The sequence below is a fragment of the Notamacropus eugenii genome, chromosome 1 (genome assembly GCF_028372415.1).
Source record: "Notamacropus eugenii isolate mMacEug1 chromosome 1, mMacEug1.pri_v2, whole genome shotgun sequence".
In the NCBI taxonomy this organism is placed as follows: domain Eukaryota; kingdom Metazoa; phylum Chordata; class Mammalia; order Diprotodontia; family Macropodidae; genus Notamacropus; species Notamacropus eugenii.
Window position 1 is genome coordinate 698,565 of NC_092872.1, and position 18,367 is coordinate 716,931.

Genomic DNA, 18,367 nt, shown 5'->3' on the forward strand with positions numbered 1-18,367 from the left:
CCCCCTCCCTTGCCCCTCCCGCAAGAAGGCCTTTCCTTTCTCTCAGGACCCACAGGAGCCTCCGCCTTCCCGGGCTTCATCCACCCTTCCGGCCCGTTCCGCCAGGAAGTAGAAAGGCCTCGCTTCCGGTCGTCGCGCGCCGGTGACGTCATGGCGCGCGTCGCCCGCTCCAGGGGCCTCGCGGTTGGCCGGCCGTTCCTTCTTTCGTGTTGTGGGCGTGCGTCGCGTATGGCAGTCGGAGGCAGCGGAGGCCTAGGGGCGCCGCCCCGGGAGAGCTGAGTGGGTACAGGCCGGGGGAGGGCAAGGGGCTCGGGGCAAGGGAGCCCGGAAGCGGCGGGAGCCGGGGCAGGAGGCGGCGGGGCACGACGGGCCTGACCGGGGGAGTCCCGGAGCGAAGGCCCGCCTCCCGCCGCCGCGCGCGGGCCGACCTCGGGCGCCGGCTCTGGCCTTTCCGCCTGCTCGGTGCCCCGGCCTCGGGCCCGGAACGCGGGGCTGCGTGGGGCCTGCGGAGGAGTGGGGGAAGGGGCGGCTTTGTGGGCCACGTGGGATCGCCCCCCCCCCCCCCCCCGCCTTGCTCCTCGCGTGCACGTGTGACCTTGAATGGCCTCAGACTCCTCGGACCCCGTGACCTCTAGGGTCGCGGACGGCGCTGCCAGGCGGGCGTTGCCCCTCACCCCGTGGGGCGCTTGGGAGCTTTACCAGGAAGTCTTGGCCTCCCTTGGGAGGAAGAGGCCCCGCACCTGCCCAAGGTCACGCAGCGGGGACGTCCGGGTCTCCTGGAGGCCGGAGCGGCAGAAAGCGGGGTACGGGCCTTCCCGGGGTTCTCCTAAAGGTCGTTTTGTGCGTCCCGGTTTTCCTGGAAGGAAAGGCTTGATCCGAGTTCTCTGAGAGCGGCGGCGCAGGAGCCCCGAGTGTCTGAATTGTGCGTGACGCCGAAAACGGCCCGTGAGGGTTCTCAGAAACTTGGCTTCCACAGAACCCGGGGTTCCTTGGGCCGTGATCGCGCACCCCCTTGTCTCTGTCGGTCCTTCCCAGAGCTGGGCTGAGAGCGCGTTTCAAAGCACGGCCTTTCAAGCCCGACCTGGCTGGGTAATTATTGTGACCCGCGTCCGGATCCACGAGAAAACGTCTCAGTTGTAGCTCGCTTGCCCTCCTGTGCTGTGTTTTGTTTTAAGGAAAACTGAGAAGAAATAGCCTGGGACGGGGTGATGGTGACCAAGCGTGGGCTTCGGCCTGTGGGCTTCTCAGGCGGGCACTGACCACAGCGTGGACCCTTGAGAGTCTCAGCTCCTGAGACGTGGGCATTAAGACGGGTGAAGAGTGGCCGCTGACTTCTTAGGTCCCCACCCTGTGCCAAAGCGCACAGACATTTTAGCTGTTGGATCAGAGTTGGAAGGGATCCCAGACTGTCTAGTTCAGCCCATACCTGAAGAAAGCGCGTATCTCCAGATCTCCAGCCTTTCGTGATTTGGGGAACTTCTCCCTAGGCTGCCCTTTCCATTTTTGGACAACTCTCGTTGCTGGGAAGATTCACTTTGTGCTGTGCTTATGTGCCTCCTGCCTGTTTCTGACCTCTGTGGCCAAGAACTGTCTGATTAGTCTTCCACGTGATACGTTTGTGGACGTCACACTCCTCCTAGCTTTAATCCATCACAGCACTTAAGATGAAATGGTCACTTCCTCCCCAAGGTTCTTTTTGCTAGTCAAGTTGTATGGATCAGATAGTCCAGCCCTCTCTTACAGAAATGATCTGAGGTCTAAAGAGGTTAAGTGAAGGTGGCAGATCATAATCTATCATCCTGTGGCCCTATGCCATGTTGATTATTTCACAGCTTCTTTTATTCTGTCCTTTTCTTTCAAATCTAATCCATAGTTCCACGTTGATAATCTCTCACTTAGACTGAGAAGATAAGCTTTTAGTGGATTCTCTGCCTCCGTCAGTGTTCTATAGTACCAGATTGAGCTTACTAAAACATTACTCCTGCATTAGTCCGTGTCCTTGGGGCTCTTAATAGACCTGAATCAAACCCTTTGAGGTTATATATACATAGGGTGTCACCAAGATAATAGAAATCTTAGCTCCAAGGAATCTAGTCTTACCCTCCCTATTTGAAATGAGAAAACAGCCACAGTTGTCCTGTGGCCCCACAGTGGACAGGCTTAGACTTAAATGACAGTCTTCTTAAGTCCAGTGCTCATTCTTGCTCTCCCACACTGTCCAGAGGAACATAACCTGAGCAGAAAAACTTGGTAAATTACCATTGAAAGTGGTTGCCTTTTCTGCAACAAGAACTGTCTTTAAGATTTCTGTTATTAGATAAGTGGTTAACCCGTGGAGATCAAACAAATAGCTCCCGTGCCCTACTCCTCAGTACTAGAGAATAGAAAACATAACACAGTTCCTTTCGGGTGTAAAACAAAACTTCCAGGATATAGGCAGTTACTCAGAGTGTTAAATGACTGGACTAAATATCAGATACTGAAATAATTATAAAAGAAGTATTCTGTATGCTGGATATTGTTTGATGGTGGTACTAGGAAAAAGTTCAAGGGGAAAAGAGATGTAGAGAAAATGGCCTTGAAACCCACCTTGGTCTTAATGCTTGTATTTCAGGATTGGCTATTATAATAACATCTTGTTTGTACAGAGCTTTAAGATTTGCAGATCCTCTCTCCTCTTGCTTTAACAGGTCTTAAGTGGCTTGAGTTGATTTGAAAGTGCTACACCTCTCATTCAGCTTCAGTGTCCCTGCCCAGGCCTAGAGGACATCATGGCATCTCGCCTGATGCAGCGCTGCATCTGCCTCTTGGCCACCCATCAGGCCTCACCTTTAACTGTGATTGGCAGCCTAAGGCTGGCCAGGGCCCCCTGCAAGATGATGACCACCACACATGAATCTACTGTGTCTACTTTGGATAGTCTCTTAAATAAGGAACCATTGTTCACCCCCTACCCATGGCCTCAGGAAGTCGACCAGAGGATTGAAAAGGCCACCACCCCTGAGGAATTGCTAGAATTGCTTGATGGTAGGCACAAGCTACACCATAACCACGCTGCCCTCATGGTAATTAAGCTTTCTCGCCTCTTGGCTGATAAGCACCAGGACAGAGACTCGCTCACTAAGGATGCTCGGGTTCAGAAGCTTTTCCGCACTGTGGACAGCCAGGTGGGTTACGGGACATTATTTAAACCTTTAGAAAAAATGAGACAGACAGAAGCATTTATTTTATACTCTACCAGGCATTTGGGAATGCATCTTCAGGTGCAAACACAGTCAGTCTCAGAGTAGGATTCTTTAAGTTCTCCACAGTGCCAAAACTCTGCTAGATGCTGAATTGATTTACTTCTTGAGGAGATGCTTACTCAGCTCTTACGTTGTGCAGAATGTGCTGGGTGTGGAGGGAGATGGATAATACTCTGCTCTTGTGGAGCTTACACAGTGTTGTATGAGAAGCATGTCAGAACATAGAGCAAATAGGATTTCTGGAGCTGGAGGGCTGTGAGGTGGCATTTGAGTTGGGATTTAAAGCATAGGGCTTCCTTAAGAGTAGGGCAGGTGAGGACATGGGGATCAGAGAAGACTTCATCCCAAAGTAGTCTTTGAATTGAGTTTTAAAGGATCATTTGGAATTCAGCAGAAGAGGAGGGAGGATTTTTCAGGCATGGGGAACTAGTGTAAACAAAGGTATAGGGGTAGGAAAATACAAGACATGTAAGGGAATAGTAGTGTTTAAATTTACTTGGAGATGTGAAATAAAGCTGGAAAGTTAGAGTGGTACAAGTTTGTGTGAGGCCTTAACTGTCAAGCAAAGAAATTTGGGCATAATTCAGTAAGCAGATGGGGAGCCAGTAAATGTTTCTGAGTATTCGTGTGACCAGATCTTGGCACAAGATTGTTCTGATAGGGCCGTGAGAATGGAAAAAGGAAGACCCATGAAGAGCTGTTGAGGAGTGCAGACAGGTGGTGATAAGGCCCTGTGGGTTAGAGTGGTGGTAGAGAGTGGGGAAGAGGTGGGTGTACGCTGTGGACGTAGAATCAACATGATTTGGTAACTGGCTGTAAAAGAGGAAGGGGAAAGGAAGGTGGAAGTGGATAATGAGCTTGGTTTGGGAATATGTCTCAGATCTTTTTGGCAGTCTGATGAAGTTTATGAACTCTTTAAATGTGTAAGATTAAATCAATTAAAATTCAGTTATCAAAATATTTAAAAAGAAATAAATCAGGTTAAGAACTCCTGGGTTAGAGAGAGAGACCATGGTGTTCATGAAGCCAAGAAAGGAGAGAGTATCCTGTAGGGTAGAAGTATCAGATGCTGCCATTCAAACAGGACATGAAATCATAAGTTATGGGCTAAAAGGGACCCTAAAGGTCATCTAGTCAATCCTGTAGCTTTACAGATGAGGATGAAGGCTCAGAGAGGTGAAATGAACAACTAAGGGAACTAGCAGAGCCAAGATTTGAACTAAGGTCAGTTCTAAATACAACCCTGTTTCTTCTGCATCATGAAAAAAACCATTAAACGTAGCCATCCATAAGTCATTAGTAATTTAGGAACAGTTTTCATATGCTGAGGATTGGAAACTGAGTTCCAAGAGTTTGAGAGAAGAGGTTGTAAGCTTTAGAAGTAATGAGAGAACAGACACTGGGCAGGTTAGAGAAGTCTCTTAAGGGAGTTAAACAGACCCTGCATATTTCTAGGTAGATGGGAAGGATGAAAAGCCTGCTGGAGTATGTTAGGGTGAATGCAAGGATGCAGCTTGTGCGATTAGCCCTTACAAAGGGTAGAGAGATACCATCTTCTTGACCACAGGGAAAGGGGCAGTGGAAGAGAAAGGCAGGGTTTTTGAGGTGGCCTCAATACTAGTGACAAAATATAAGGCTCTGTCAGTTACTGTTATTGATAGGAAAGGTTTGCAGTTTTTGCTATAGAATAAGCTTTCAATCTAGCCATGGATGTGAAACATTTCATAGCCAGAAAAGTTGTGGTGTAAATGAGTGCTGAATTGTGTGTCCAGAACTGAAGTGCTCTAGGAGTTTTGAAAAGAGCCTTGGATTCTAAGGAACAGGAGGAAGAGGGAGAGCATCCCATGGATATCAAGATGGCAGGTGGGATGTGTCATGTGTGAGGATCAGCTAGAAGGATGTGCATTCTGCAGAGGGGTGGGCATCATAAGATTGGAAAGGTAAATCAGAACCAGGTTACGAAGGGTTTTAAAAGCCAAACAGGAGTTGTATTTCATTTCAAGAAATAAAAACAGTTACAGGGTCTTGTCACTGTTTTAGTGTACTTTCCAGCTGCTTTTTAATTACACTTAACTAGAAGGTTATTTTCTTCCATGCTTGGCCTAGGTATCCTCAGTCTGGCATGGAACCCTTATGAACTTGCTCCGGAGCTTCTACACATTACAACTTCCAGAAGATTTCAAGCCCTTGCGATCTGTGGAGCAGGAGGTTCGCTGGAGGCTTCGCCGGGTTAAATATAAGAACCTGGCTTTTCTGGCAGAGACAAGCATCCCCTACATGCAGGAGCGGGCCTCAAAGGAGCTCTTGACAGAACTCTTGATGCACTTGGAGCGGCGCTGGACAGAGATCGATGACTGCCGCACTGTGGTGACCCTCATGACCAAAGCCGGGCACCTTTCAGATGCACTAATGGACCGTCTAGAGGACAAGGTATTGGGAACTGTAGTGCACATTTCCTTTCCCCTGAGTTTGTCAGCCTTCACTCATATAGATGATTTTAGGGAAAGCAGGTATGATTCAGAGCTTCCCTCCTTGCTCCGTGCACACCGTCTAGGGCAGAAGCTGTAATGTTATTTCTTAGTGTCTTAGCACATGGTCCCAGATGATATAAGTTTATGGTACAAGAAGCATGACTCTCTGTAAAATGGTAGATTTTGGACTAAATTACCTCTGACTTTACATTTTTTTTCTAAAGCAGTTTCCTATCCGGTATCTCACATAATCTCACTAATCATGAGGTATAGAATAGAAGCTACCCTTCACTGACATATAATGTTTAGAAAAATAATAGTTCACCTAAGGTCACACAGAAAGTTGGTGGCAGTACTGAGCTGCCTCAAGCTTGGGTCTCCTTAACTCCTAGTCCACCATACTTGATCTGTCCTTTGCAAGCACAACCCTTGCAGCCTTGTCAAATTCAGCACCTGCCTCTGTCCATGGCAAGGGCTGGCCCAAAAGGCTGCCACAGAAACACTGTGGTTCATGGGCCCTATGTCCTGCCTTCTGGGACCTGGGGATAAGTTTGGCTACAGACACTGAATTTCTACCAGCAGATTTCGCCTTAAGTATCTGGGTTTCAGGTCCTAAGCTGCCGTAGATCTCCCTGAGACTGGGGGTTCATGACAAAAAGGTCTTGCATATGAGAATCTGACTTAGTTTGGGTCCAGGAACTGTCCTGTAGGGCTTAAAACATCCAAGAGTCATTTCCTTTGTGGGGGTGGAGGGTGGAAATCAATGTTTTGGGTACTGGATTGAGACCAACTCTCTAGCTCCTCCCCCTCCCCCCATCTTGGTGCAGCAGAGAATGGCAGCTGCCCAGCTAGCTGACCTCCCTGGGTGGCTGTGGTTGACAGTTCCTGGAGCTGGCAGAGCAGTTTGGCCCTGAGGACCTGCGGAAAGTGATGCTAACCCTGGCTTCTCAGAACCGGCGGTCAGTGCCCCTACTGCGGGCCATCTCCTACCACCTGGCTCAGAAACCTTTTACCCTGACAAGAGGAATGCTTATTGACTTTGCATATGCTTATGGTAAGGCAATGGAAGTGGCTATGAGGAGGGCAAGCAATTTAGGGATCTTTTCTCTATTATTGACTCCGTTGTCGTGTCTCATTTTTCCTTTCTCCTAGTCACATCAGTGTTTGCCCCACCCCTCTGGCATCAGCTACTACAGAAGCACTGTGGCTCTTGGACCCCACATAAATTCTTACAGATAGTAGCAATTCTGGCGTGTAGGGGATAGGGCTGAAGTTTCTGAGGTCTGGGCTGGAGACATCTGGGCTGGGCCAGTGAATAAAGGAGGTGGCTTGGCCAACTCCTGCCAGGCTTCCGCAGCTCCCACTCTGTCCCATTCCCTCAGACTCTGCCATGAAGCTCACTGTAGTCTCCTTTGTCCTAAAGGAAAACTAAACTTCCACCAAACCCAGATATTCCAGAAGCTTGCTGCTGAATTGCTGCCCCAGGTGTCCAGCATGACACCCAGTGAGATCACTCAGTGCTCCAAGTCCTTTGCCTTCCTCAAGTGGCTCAACTTGCCTCTTTTTGAAGCCTTTGCCCAGGTAAGCAGGGGTAAGGATGGACTAGAGTGCCCTACCACCCCAGGGCTGGGAGGTACATGTGGATAAGAAGAGTGATTGCCATTTATATAACACTAGAATGTTGCATGGAGGGAGTTTCTGGGTCAGGCCTGGTTTAGTGACAAAGATTTCTCCATATGCCTTCACTCCAGGTATACGAGGTATCTCCTAGATAGATGCAAAGCCAGTAGCCACATATTATTACTAGCTTATTAATTTCCTAAGAATCTTAACCGTTAACAGATCCAGGCCACTACTGTATCCATTCAGGTTCTTGCAAGGCTTGGGATCCCAAGATCTAATGACTGTGACTTGTATGTATTCTTCTGCCACTAGGAAGTTGACCCTTCTGTAGATCCATAGGACTTAGGTGTTTGGGGAGTGACCTAGATCCTCAGGAGAATAGACTAGATGCATGTCTTGCCAGGTACATTGGTTATGGGATAGTGGTGTAAGGGCTCAGAGGCTCAAGTTAGGCTAGGAAACATGGGTAAGCTCTTCTCTTTCTCACCCTGCCTCTTCTGGTCCCCAGCATGTACTGAACAAGGCAGACAGCTTCACCCCCCTCCAGCTGGGCAACGTGATCGTGGCATTTGCTCGCCTGAACTTCCATCCTGAGCAAGAAGAGCAGTTCTTCAGTTTGGTGTGGTTTTTTTCTATCCCCATTTCCCCTTCCTGGAGGGAACACTAGGAGTGGGGTCAGGCTTGCATGTGGTTTCTGTGCTAGGGACCTATAAAGAACTACCTTGACTGGGGCAGTTGGGTAGGAGAAGGGTTCGAAGGAAGAAAGGCTTCCATTGTTTTAATTTTCCTCTTAAACCCTAAAAAACACAATCTTGTGATGGGAAAATGGCGATGGAAGAGGAAAAGTGGGTGCTGGGAAAAAACACTCTGAGAAAGTCTTGAGAAAGAAAGGGGGAGCAAGTAATAAGGGTGCAAGCACTATATAGGTCTCTGAACTTGTAATAGAGTACAAAATAAAAAAGCCCAAAATTTGAGGTTAAGGCTCCTTCCAGTGTGATTCAGAGAAAGAATTGTTATCATAGGAAGATGACAGAGGGTGCGTAGACCTCACGTTTTTGTAGGCTGCCTTCAGCCTCAGGTTGTGTGACTAACTCATTGGTCATATCAGGGAGTGTTCTGCCCTGGGACGGATGCCTCACACCTGATCCCTCCCCAGGTACACAAGAAGCTGGAACCAGAACTGGCCAAGTGGAACCCCACCCTATGTGTTGACGTGGTGTGGTCCCTGTGTATACTGCAGCAAGCACAGAAGGCACAGCTTCGAGAGGTTCTTCGCCAGGACTTTAGCAGCCAGTTTCTAGGTGAGGAATTGAATAAAGTGTTTGGGGAAATTAGAGCCTAATGTCTCCTCTGTCTCTTTCCGTTCTCTCTTGAACTGCCATGGGCCAGGGTCAGACTCAGCCCCTGGACCGCGGGTCCATCTTCACGTGGTCTGGGACAAGACTGGCTCCAGACTTGTAGTCCTGATCTTCCTCCAAAGTTGGTTTCCTTTTGACTGACAGTCTGTAGTGTCTGAGTATTTCCGGTACTTTCCTTCCCTAGAATGGGGCTCTGTTCTGTTTGCAGATGGCAAAACATTTCAGAACCAAAACACCTGCCAGAAACTGATCCACATCAATGCCACTGCCCAACTAGAACATCCTGAGTACACTGGACCGTTCCTGCCAGCACTGGCCGCCCAGCCCACCACATCCAGGAAGATGACACCCATGCAGAAAGATGTGCAGGACATACTGAAAGGGTGGCTAGGGAGCGCTGACAAGGCCCGTTTTGGAGAGACCACTCAGTATGGCTGGGAGCTGGGTGAGCTTGCCTCTCCTCCTCACCCTGTACCTGGGCTCATGGTGCTGGTTCCACAGTTACTCTTTCCCTATTTTTACCGCCTCAAACCTAAGCCTCCCCAGAGGAGCTTCTGTTGAAATATTTGATCCTACAGTTGTGCAGCTTTGTCAAATTCAGCACCTGCCCCCTTTCGTGGCAAGAGCTGGCCGAAACAGCTGCCACAGCAACACTGTAGCTCATGGGCCCCATGTCCCTCTGCCTGGGGCTTGGGGATAAAATTTTGCTGCAGACACTGGGCTGGGCAAGGGTATTACCCTTTTCCAGACATTTTCTTCTGTTTATGTTTGCACAGCTCTGCCTCTGTCAGTGTGAGTCTGTTCAGGACAGCCTTCCTCTGTGGACTTTGATCTCAACTGAAGCTCCTTTGCTTCATTGACCATCCACTTGTTCCTTAACCCTTATGTTCCCATCCTCATCTCTCCTGCTTTCCCATCATCCAGATGCTGAGTTGGTACTTGATGTAGACAATCAGCCTCTTCCCATGAAGGACTTTGTGGCACCTCATGTGGCTCAACCAACTGGAACTCAGCCTTTGCCCCCTGGTGCTAAGAGGTAATGTGTTTGTTGTTCCAAACCCTGTGCATACCTCCATTAGAAGGTAGGCGTTGGCCTTGGATAGAGCATGAGCAGCTGATGGCCATCTTCTTCCTTCTGGGTCTGTCTTCTGTTTTTTCTGTTGATCTTATCTTCCTTTGTCTTTGAGGAAAAAAGATGAAAGTAATGCCCAGCTTCCTCCCTTGCCTGTTCTCTAGGTTGGTTTTTCTGCGTTGGGAGTTCCCGAATTTCATCAGCCGAAGCAAGGATCTGCTGGGCCGATTTGTTATGGCCAGGCGCCACCTTCAGGCTGCAGGCCTCCTGGTGGTCGATGTGAGTACTGAGCCTGGGTGTGGTCATTCAGACACCTAGCCTCCATGTTTCCTAGATCCTCCATGGGCTAGCAGAGGAAGAGGGAGAGACCATAGGGATAGAGTTCCATGTGCCTGCACGTGCCTCAAACTTATCTGCAGCTGTTTTTAACCTTTCAACTCGCAGCTGTGTCAAATTGAGCACGTGCTCCCTTTCATGGTAGGAGCTGGCCCATACAGCTGCCACACAACACTGTAGCTCGTGGGCCCCAAGTCCCTCTTATAGGGGATTGGGGATAAATCTTACTGAGGACACTGGGTTGGATTAGATTAGGGCATTCCTCTTCTCCAGCCATTTTCTTCTTTTTTTATATTTGTCCCATTCAGCTCTGCTTTTACCAGCTGACTGTTCCACCTGTTTCACCTCCATCCCGTTTTCAGTGGTGTTGTTTCTATAAATACGGTATGCCTGGTGGGGCATTCACTGTCACTCACTCCACCATGACCTGCAAGGGCCTTCACTTAGTCCATTATAATCAAAAAGAGCAAGTGTGGGGTTTGGGATCAGCCAGTATTTGGAGAGGAAGAACAACTCCATCCAATTTTCACTTATGTTGTGAGATCCATCCAAGGTCCTATGGAAAATTAAAAGTGGAAGCGATTGCCTCTGGCTTGGGGGAGTCTGGGAAAGTCTCAGAGGGGTGAGGTTGTTAGGGGGAGCATTATCGGAAGCTCTTGACTTGACTAACACTCAGCAAGTTGTTCTTTTCCCTAGATCCTCCTGTGGTTCCTAAGAGAAGGTGGGCTTTGAACACTCATTTCAGCCTACTAAAGGCTGTGCTGTACTTAGTTCATTAATGTGCTGAGGTTCACACATGAAATTCTACCCACCTTCCTATACTCCCTTGTCCCCTTTTCAAACCTTCTGTCACCTGTCTATGCTTGCTTTGGTGTCAGAATTTGACTAAGGTCTAAAAATGTTGACAGACCCTTGTCACTTCTTAAACAGGAGAGGTGGTTCAGAGCTTTATATTAGGAAGGTTACTTGGGCAGTGGTAGGAAAACAGAAACTAGAGGCAGGAGGCCAGTTAGGAGACTCAGAGACCAGCTGAGTGCTGCTGCTCAGACCCTTGAAGGTGGTGTGTGTGTGAGGAGAAGGGGGCAGATTTCAAGAACTGTTTTAGAAGTGGAATCAATGAGGCTTGCCACCAGGCTTGAATGGGGTGATGAGAGAATTAGGCAAGAAAGTCAAAGATGACTGCGTTTGAAGGCTCAGTGATTTGGAGAGTAATGGGGGCTATATATACACAGAATTTAGGACCTAATGGTTTTGGAGAGACAATGAGTTTAGTATTGCATTTATTGAGTTTGAGGTGATGGCGGGGCTGGGGAGAATAGATTTGGAAGTCACCAGCACAGATGTCAGGAATGAAGCCTCTGGAGTCAGGGAGGTGGACAAGAGGGAAGAAAAAGCCTGCCAAGGACAGTGCCTTGGTCAGTGACCTTCCTGGGTGCCAAGAGTGTCTTGGAAGACTGGGAAGGGAGGAGGGAGTCTGCAGAGTGAAATGTTGGGCATCGAGGAAGGTAAGTACAACCGCAAACTGGGGCTTTGCAATAAAACCTGCCATATTTGACATTGAGGAAAATTGAATAGTGGAGAGGAAGTGGAGGTAGCTGTGACTGTGTCATTAAGTCATTTTCAGTTATGTCCAACTCTCCGTGGCTCCATTTAGCGTTTTTATTTTTTTGCAGAGATACTGGAGTGCTATTCCATTTCTTTCTTTCAGATGAGGAAACCCAGGCAAATAAGGTTAAGTGACTTGCCAGGGGTTACACCGCTAGCAAGTGTCTGAAGCCAGATTTAAACTTAGTTCTTCCTGACTTGAGGCCCAGCACTCTTATCCACGGCACCACCAAGCTGCTATAGCTGCTAACAGAGGCTACTTTTCCCTAGAAATTTGGGAGTGAATGGAGATAGCAAACATGTAACTTGATCAGTAGAGGTGCTGGACAGGTTTGATCTAAATTAGAGATCCTTTGGTCAAAGGAAGGCTTGGTTGTTGTTTGCTTATTTTTGGAAAAATGGTTGCCTGAGCATGTTTGTAGGCCTTCTATAGTGGGGGTGGCAGGCAAGGTGCGTGGGAGGATAATTGCCAGGGACAAGGAAGGGTAAGAATCACAAAGTGCACAAATGAAGTAGTTAACCTTGGAAAGGAAATCACTTCATTCTCTGAAGCCAGAGAAAGAATGGGTGAGAAGAGGTTGGAATCAGCAAAGGGAAGAATTGAGAGGCCCAGCAGGCTCTCCAAAAGGAGGACATTGTACTTCTCAGAACCCTTGCTTTGACAGCTTGCACTTGAGTGTTTCCTCTGTCTAGAGAACAGGGCCATCCTTAGATTGAACAAGTAGACTTTGAAGAGTTAGTGTTGGCTGAAAAGACCTGGAGTATTCCACGTTACGTACAACACACATCCTTCCCTTGTCAGGACTTGTGGGGCTGGGGAGAAGGAGGTACCTGCCATCCTGACCTCTGTTTGACCTCCCTAGGTTCCCTACTATGAGTGGTTGGAGCTGAAATCTGAATGGCAGAAAGGCGCCTACCTCAAGGACAAGATGGGGAAGGCTGTAGCTGAGGACCTGGCCAAGTGACCTTCCCTCTTCTGGCCTTATTAGCTCCAGCCTTGCAGCAGAGCAGCTTGTGTGTGTGGAAGAGAACGCATATTATCCAGGGTCCTACCAGGCGGGTCAAGCCTACAAGGACGCACACACCTGGGCACTAGATCTGGTTGTGTTGGAGCCTCTCTTCTCAATGACCTTACACCTGCTGCTACTGAATTGGGGTTATTGAATAACCCAGTCCGATGGAGGGGGCAAGGGGGACTAATCTTCATTCCCCCCTTGTTAAGGACATTCCCCAAATAAAAGTTTCCCTCTCAGCTGTCAGTCTGGGACCTTGAGTTACAGGGGCTTGAGGAAGGCAGGCTGCCATTATACAAACTTTGATTTGGCTGGAAAGGCAGAGGGAACCTCTCAGAGACAGCTAGGTGGTGTGGTAGTAAAGTGCATTGGGTCTGGTGTCAGGAAGACCAGTTCAGATCCAACCCCAAACACTTCCTGGCTGTGGGACCTTGTGCAGAGATTATGTAACTGCTGCCTCAGTTTCTTCATCTGTAACAAGGTTAATAGCCCTATTTCCCAAAGTTGTTTGTGAGGATCAAATGAGATCGTTGTAAGCGATTAGTCCTTCACACGTAGTAGGCATGCTTAGTAAATGCTGCTTCTCTCCTGTTCCACATGGTACAGTAGCAGCTTCTCGTCCTCAGCCTTCTGTGGTGAACCTTACTGTGTGTGCCCAGACTCAAGAGACTGTGGGGAGCAGAGGCTAGGGGTAGAATGGAAGTTAGTTTTGGGTCAGGCTCCTCCATAGAGGAAAACCCCAATGCCAGGCAAGTACATACAACATACATTCTTCCCTTGGCAGGGCTTGTGGAGCTGGGGAGAGGAAGTACCTGCCCTTCCCTCAGCCGCATTGAGCCATCCTCACCTCTGTTTGACCTCCCTAGGTTCCCTACTAGGAGTGGTTGGAGCTGAAGTTCGAATGGTAGTAGGGCGCCTACCTCAAGGGCCAGCCCAAAATGACTTCCCTTCATCTGTAAAGTGAAGAAATTAGATTGGAAACCTGAGAATGAATTAGTCTTTACATTCCTAGTTTTAAGTGTTGTCAAAGAAAAAATACTAGTACTGTACTATTCATTCCATTGTACCATTCCAGACAATCTACCAGAAATAATTGTTTAACTTGATCTATTCAAGCATTTCTTGCTTGGAGAGATGGGTCCAAATTGGGATACTTGACCCACCTCATCTCCATGCCCTTGGACGGGACTACCTCAAGACAAGAAAAGATGGGCATCTCAAGAAAAAGGCTATTATGTGTTAAAATATAGTTTAGGATTCACATTTCAAAGTGGGCAATACCCATTTGTTTTTTGCTCAAGTGTTGTCACGCAGTGAACAGGGAATTGCTTGAGAACATTATAATTTCTCAATGGAGAAGTGGGGTTTGTAGTTCAGGGGATAGTTCAATCGTTACCTTTAATCTCTTTCTCTGGGGAGGCACTACCCCACCCCTGCTGCCAAAGGGTTTTAGGTTACTGATATATTTTAAGTTCTATTAAAAAGATTTTAAAGAATGCTTCCCACATCATGGAAGCTTTGGTTCCCTATGATTAGCCTAACTCCCAGCACAGATGTCTGTACACCCTGAGGCAGTAAACATAGTAAGTCACTGAAGCCAATGCCCAACCTATTCATTTGAAGTCTTCTAGCTCCAAAGTCTATTCCTTACTGACTTAGAGAGAAGATGGAAATTTTGTCTTTTCTGTGCTTCTCTCAGGATAAAAGCATTTCCCAATGTATTACCTCTAACTCTAAAAATACCTGTTCCTAGGGCTGGATAATCTCAGGTGCTCATGAAAACACAGGTGACTCCTAATCTCTAGTTCTGGTCCAAACTTTGAACTCCCAAGTGAATGCTTCATCTGGATGTCTTGGCTTGCCTTGATCCAGTTAGGCACCAGATCCTTTAAACTGACCCTAAACCAAGCACCAAATAAAATTCAAAGGAATGACCTATGATCTTTATCCTTCTGGTGCTTAAAGGTTTACTGGGGATAACTGTTAAAAGAATGTGTCAGGTGAGGGGTATATAGTTATTAAAAGAGATGAATGAGGTATTTCCCAGGGTTGAGATTTTGTCTTGTGTGGCACTTGGACTTGGCTTTGGAGGTGGGCATAGGGGGCAATGATTGATTCCGTAAGACCAAGAGCAGAAACGTGGATCAGGTTATGGGATGAGGCCCCTTACTCCAACCTTAAAGTTGGAGACAGCAATCACCTTCACACTGTCCCAGAGGAGTGGTTGTTTACTCTTCAAGACCAGATTCCCTGTGACAGAAATCTGCTTTCTACGTTGGTTAATTGTCACACTGGCTAAGAGCTAGATCTTCCTGGAGCCTCCCCTCCCCCCTGTGCATACAGACTACCCATGGGTCTTCATTCTGGCCTCTGGTGACTGAATATTGATGTTTTCTTGCATAATTGCTCATCCCTGAGTGTCTCCATATAAGTTTGGAAAGGTGGTCCACACATGGAAGACCTTGAATGCCAGGGGAAGAAGTAAAGGCCTTCACCCAGATGGCAAAGGTGAATTTCAATGTCTGTTTTAGGAATATTACAGGGGCAAATCTTGAAATGATTGGGAGGGGAAAGACTCTAGGTGGACTGATCAATTAGAATGGAAAGAGCTATATATTTTGTGCCACAGAAACTTACCTCTGGCATGACTGCTGGGGTGACCTTGGGCAAATCACAATGGCTGTGGGCCAGATTCTTAGTCTGTGACATCTAATTGGACTAGAGGAGGGATTAGTTTTCTCTGTCTTTTATGCATTTAAGAACATTCTGAGAATATTTGTGCATTTAAGAACAGTGATTTTAATTCTGAGAAAGGATCCATAAGTTGGATGGCAGGCAGACTTCAGAAACCAGACTCAGTACATTTCTGACTCCTGTGTCCAGTATGTTCACTACATCGCACTGCTCTCAATGAAAAGAGGAAAGAAATGATGACTGAGTTTCCTACCTGGAGACACAGAAGTGCAAAAATTAGGGAGAGTACCGTTTTAGATACATGTGGCTTTCCGGGTGGAAGAGGCAACTGGAAATCCCTATGATAGAATTTAGAGCTGGAAAATATAATTTCACAGATTGGGAAACTGAGACCCCCCCCACCCCCCCCAAAAAGTAAAGTGACCTACCCAAGGCCATACAACAAAAATAACAGACCAGACCTCTGACTCTTAAATACAGTGCTATTTTCAATAGCAGCTAAGAGTTCTGTTATTCAGTTGGAAGGGGTGGGGAGAAGGGAGTTAGCAAAAATTACCTGACTAATTAGCTTTTTAAATCTTTGATCTCCACCCGAGCCCTCCTCCCTCACCTGATCGCAATGAGCCCTACCTCCTTTCTTCCCTCATTGCTCTGGAAATGGCTGCTGATGCAGCTGGGCCCGGTGGTTGCCAGGCAACTGGAAAGTGGTTTCCATGGTGACCACTACTGGCTAACTGAGAGGACCAATCTTTTCTTGAGTTCCACCCCTTTATAGTCTAGCTTTGACTCTTGGATGTGAGGAACTAATTGTTACATAGAGTTGTTTCCGACCACACATCTCCCAAATTCTCTCTAACTCCAGCTACGTGATGGGGAAAAGGACTTGGGATGCCGATAATCTATTTTTGGTTATCTTTCCCCTCAGCATAGCATGACAGAAAGGGGAGTCAATAGCAGTGCTAGTGGAAAGTGCCCTTAGTTTGCAATCAAAGGACCAGGCTTTAGGGAAATTATTTTCTGGCAGTGTGGTCTGGTATTATGTATAAAATGAAGGACTGGACCACATGATTTCCAGAGTCTCTGCCACCCTTAAATCCAAGCTTTCCCCTGGACCTTTGGGGCCTACGTTTGTTCTCTGAAGCAGTCGGCCTGCTTTGTGCCCATCTAGGCAAGGTCATGTCTTCTGCCTCATTGTATTCCTGGCAGCATCTTCCAGAGACGGGTCGTAGAAAGGGCCCTTCCGTTTGCCTCTTGGCTGCGAGTGCACTGTTGTTAGCTTGCTTAGAGATCCTCTGAAGGCCAAGATCTTCTCGGCCTCAGTGGAAAATCTTTGCTACGATGTTCATCTTTCTTTCCATGCCTAGTAAGTTTGTGTAGGAGCCCAGAAAATCAGTAGTGGCTGAGGAGAGTCCAGCTGGGGATAAGAGGACGTTTGGTCAGACTCCCGGCTTCAGCGCCAACTACACCTGCCTGGTAGATCCGATGAAGCCCTGTTCCCCCAGGATCTTTGGAAAGGGTTGTAGCCAGCATCCCTTGTATCTAACGTTTATACAGCCTTCCTATGTGCCAGGCCCTGTGCTAAGCAGGGAGGTAGGTGCTATTAGAATCTCCATTTTACAGGTGGGGAAACTGAGGCAAGTGGGTTCAGTGACTTGCCCATGGCCACACAAGTAGTCTCGTCTTCCTGGTGGTAGTTAGGCAGCACCACAGCGTCAGTCCTGGAGTCAGGAAGACTGCTCTTCCGAGCCCAAATCTGGCCTCAGCCTTCCTAGCGGGTGACCCTGCTTCAGGGTCTCCTCTGTAAGATGAGCTGCACAAGGAAATGGCAAACCAAGAAAACCCCGGCTGGGGTCACAGCCCCAACTCCACACAAACGCTTCCCGACTCCAGGCTGAGCGCTCTGCCTGCTGCACCGCCAGGCCCTCCGGGACTGCTCCAGCCTCCTCATTTCGCATACGGTAAACCTCTGTCCCTTGTGAGGCGGTTGTGGCCTTGGTAGCACTTTAGATTTTGGGTCAGAACCGGGTTTGAACTGGCCAGTCCACATTGTGGGGATGGCGATAATGGTTGTGGGACTGCAATGAGATCGTCTGAGCAAAGAGCCCTTCAGGGTCAGCGACCCAGGGATGTTGGGGACGTGGTCTGGGACGGACCGGCCCTACCGTTCTGTGATGGGTGGGTACCGGGGGGGGCTGGCAGAGCCGGGGGGGCTGGCAGAGCCGGGGGGGGCAGAGCCGGGGAGGGCTGGCAGAGCCGGGGGGGGGCTGGCAGAGCCGGGGAGGGCTGGCAGAACTGGGGGGGGCAGAGCCGGGGGGGGCAGAGCCGGGGGGGGGGGGCGGGCAGAGCCGGGGGGGGGGCTGGCAGAACTGGGAGGGGCAGAACCGGGGGGGCGGGCAGAGCCGGGGGGGGGTTGGCAGAGCCGGGGAGGGCTGGCAGAGCCGGGGGGGGCAGAGCCGGGGGGGGGGCGGGCAGAGCCGGGGAGGGCTGGCAGAGCCGGGGGGGGGCTGGCAGAGCCGGGGAGGGCTGGCAGAACTGGGGGGGGCAGAGCCGGGGGGGGCAGAGCCGGGGGGGGGGGGGCGGGCAGAGCCGGGGGGGGGGGCTGGCAGAACTGGGAGGGGCAGAACCGGGGGGGCGGGCAGAGCCGGGGGGGGGTTGGCAGAGCCGGGGAGGGCTGGCAGAGCCGGGGGGGGCTGGCAGAGCCGGGGAGGGCTGGCAGAACTGGGGGGGCTTGCACCTGCCTTGGTGCTGCCGGTTTTCCCTTTGGGGGGAAGGAGAACCATCTCCGCGCTCACCCCTCTCTCAAACAGCCCCAAGGCTGAAGGGGGTGCCCGTCTCGGGGAGGGCTGCGTGTGCCCCGCGGCCGTGGCACAGGCCGTACCTCCGGCACGTCTGCGTGACCTGCCCAGTGTCCGCCGGGGCGGAGGGCCAGCCCCCTGTCCGCAGTGCCAGC

The 18,367-nt window shown here is 49.4% G+C and overlaps 2 protein-coding genes and 3 non-coding genes across 14 annotated transcripts in view; 4 read left to right on the forward strand and 1 right to left on the reverse strand.

Annotated features, from left to right (window-relative positions):
• The window catches only part of CCM2 (CCM2 scaffold protein), a 201,450-nt gene that overhangs the window by 23,081 nt on the left and 160,002 nt on the right, over window positions 1-18,367 (reverse strand). The gene's annotated exons all lie outside the window — the stretch shown is intronic.
• Window positions 166-12,962, forward strand: TBRG4 (transforming growth factor beta regulator 4). 6 transcript variants are annotated; one of them, XM_072649409.1, is made up of 11 exons: window positions 166-279; window positions 2,691-3,167; window positions 5,352-5,675; window positions 6,599-6,770; window positions 7,140-7,297; window positions 7,848-7,958; window positions 8,496-8,640; window positions 8,906-9,142; window positions 9,622-9,733; window positions 9,934-10,048; window positions 10,414-12,962. In XM_072649409.1, exons 2-11 carry the CDS (start codon window positions 2,772-2,774, stop codon window positions 10,729-10,731), a joined length of 2,088 nt encoding a protein of 695 aa, XP_072505510.1. In that variant the 5' UTR covers window positions 166-279; window positions 2,691-2,771; the 3' UTR covers window positions 10,732-12,962. The 6 variants fall into 6 exon arrangements, with proteins under 6 accessions (XP_072505510.1, XP_072505548.1, XP_072505539.1 ...); XM_072649447.1 differs by having other exon boundaries at window positions 12,574-12,962; XM_072649438.1 differs by lacking the exon at window positions 166-279 and adding an exon at window positions 591-803.
• LOC140521858 (small nucleolar RNA SNORA5) lies at window positions 6,147-6,283 on the forward strand. Its single transcript, XR_011973137.1, has one exon. It is a non-coding gene; the product is annotated as a small nucleolar RNA SNORA5 (small nucleolar RNA).
• On the forward strand, window positions 9,279-9,416 carry LOC140521859 (small nucleolar RNA SNORA5). The gene has a single exon (XR_011973138.1). It is a non-coding gene; the product is annotated as a small nucleolar RNA SNORA5 (small nucleolar RNA).
• On the forward strand, window positions 10,209-10,344 carry LOC140521860 (small nucleolar RNA SNORA5). The gene has a single exon (XR_011973139.1). It is a non-coding gene; the product is annotated as a small nucleolar RNA SNORA5 (small nucleolar RNA).

Excerpts from the sequence above, each read along its gene's own strand:
- TBRG4 (XM_072649409.1), top strand. The coding sequence starts at position 2,772 with ATGGCATCTCGCCTGATGCAGCGCTGCATCTGCCTCTTGGCCACCCAT. Across the intron at positions 8,641-8,905 it reads CTTTAGCAGCCAGTTTCTAG|ATGGCAAAACATTTCAGAAC; the intron begins GTGAGGAATTGA and ends TTCTGTTTGCAG. Across the intron at positions 10,049-10,413 it reads CAGGCCTCCTGGTGGTCGAT|CTCTGCTTTTACCAGCTGAC; the intron begins GTGAGTACTGAG and ends TGTCCCATTCAG.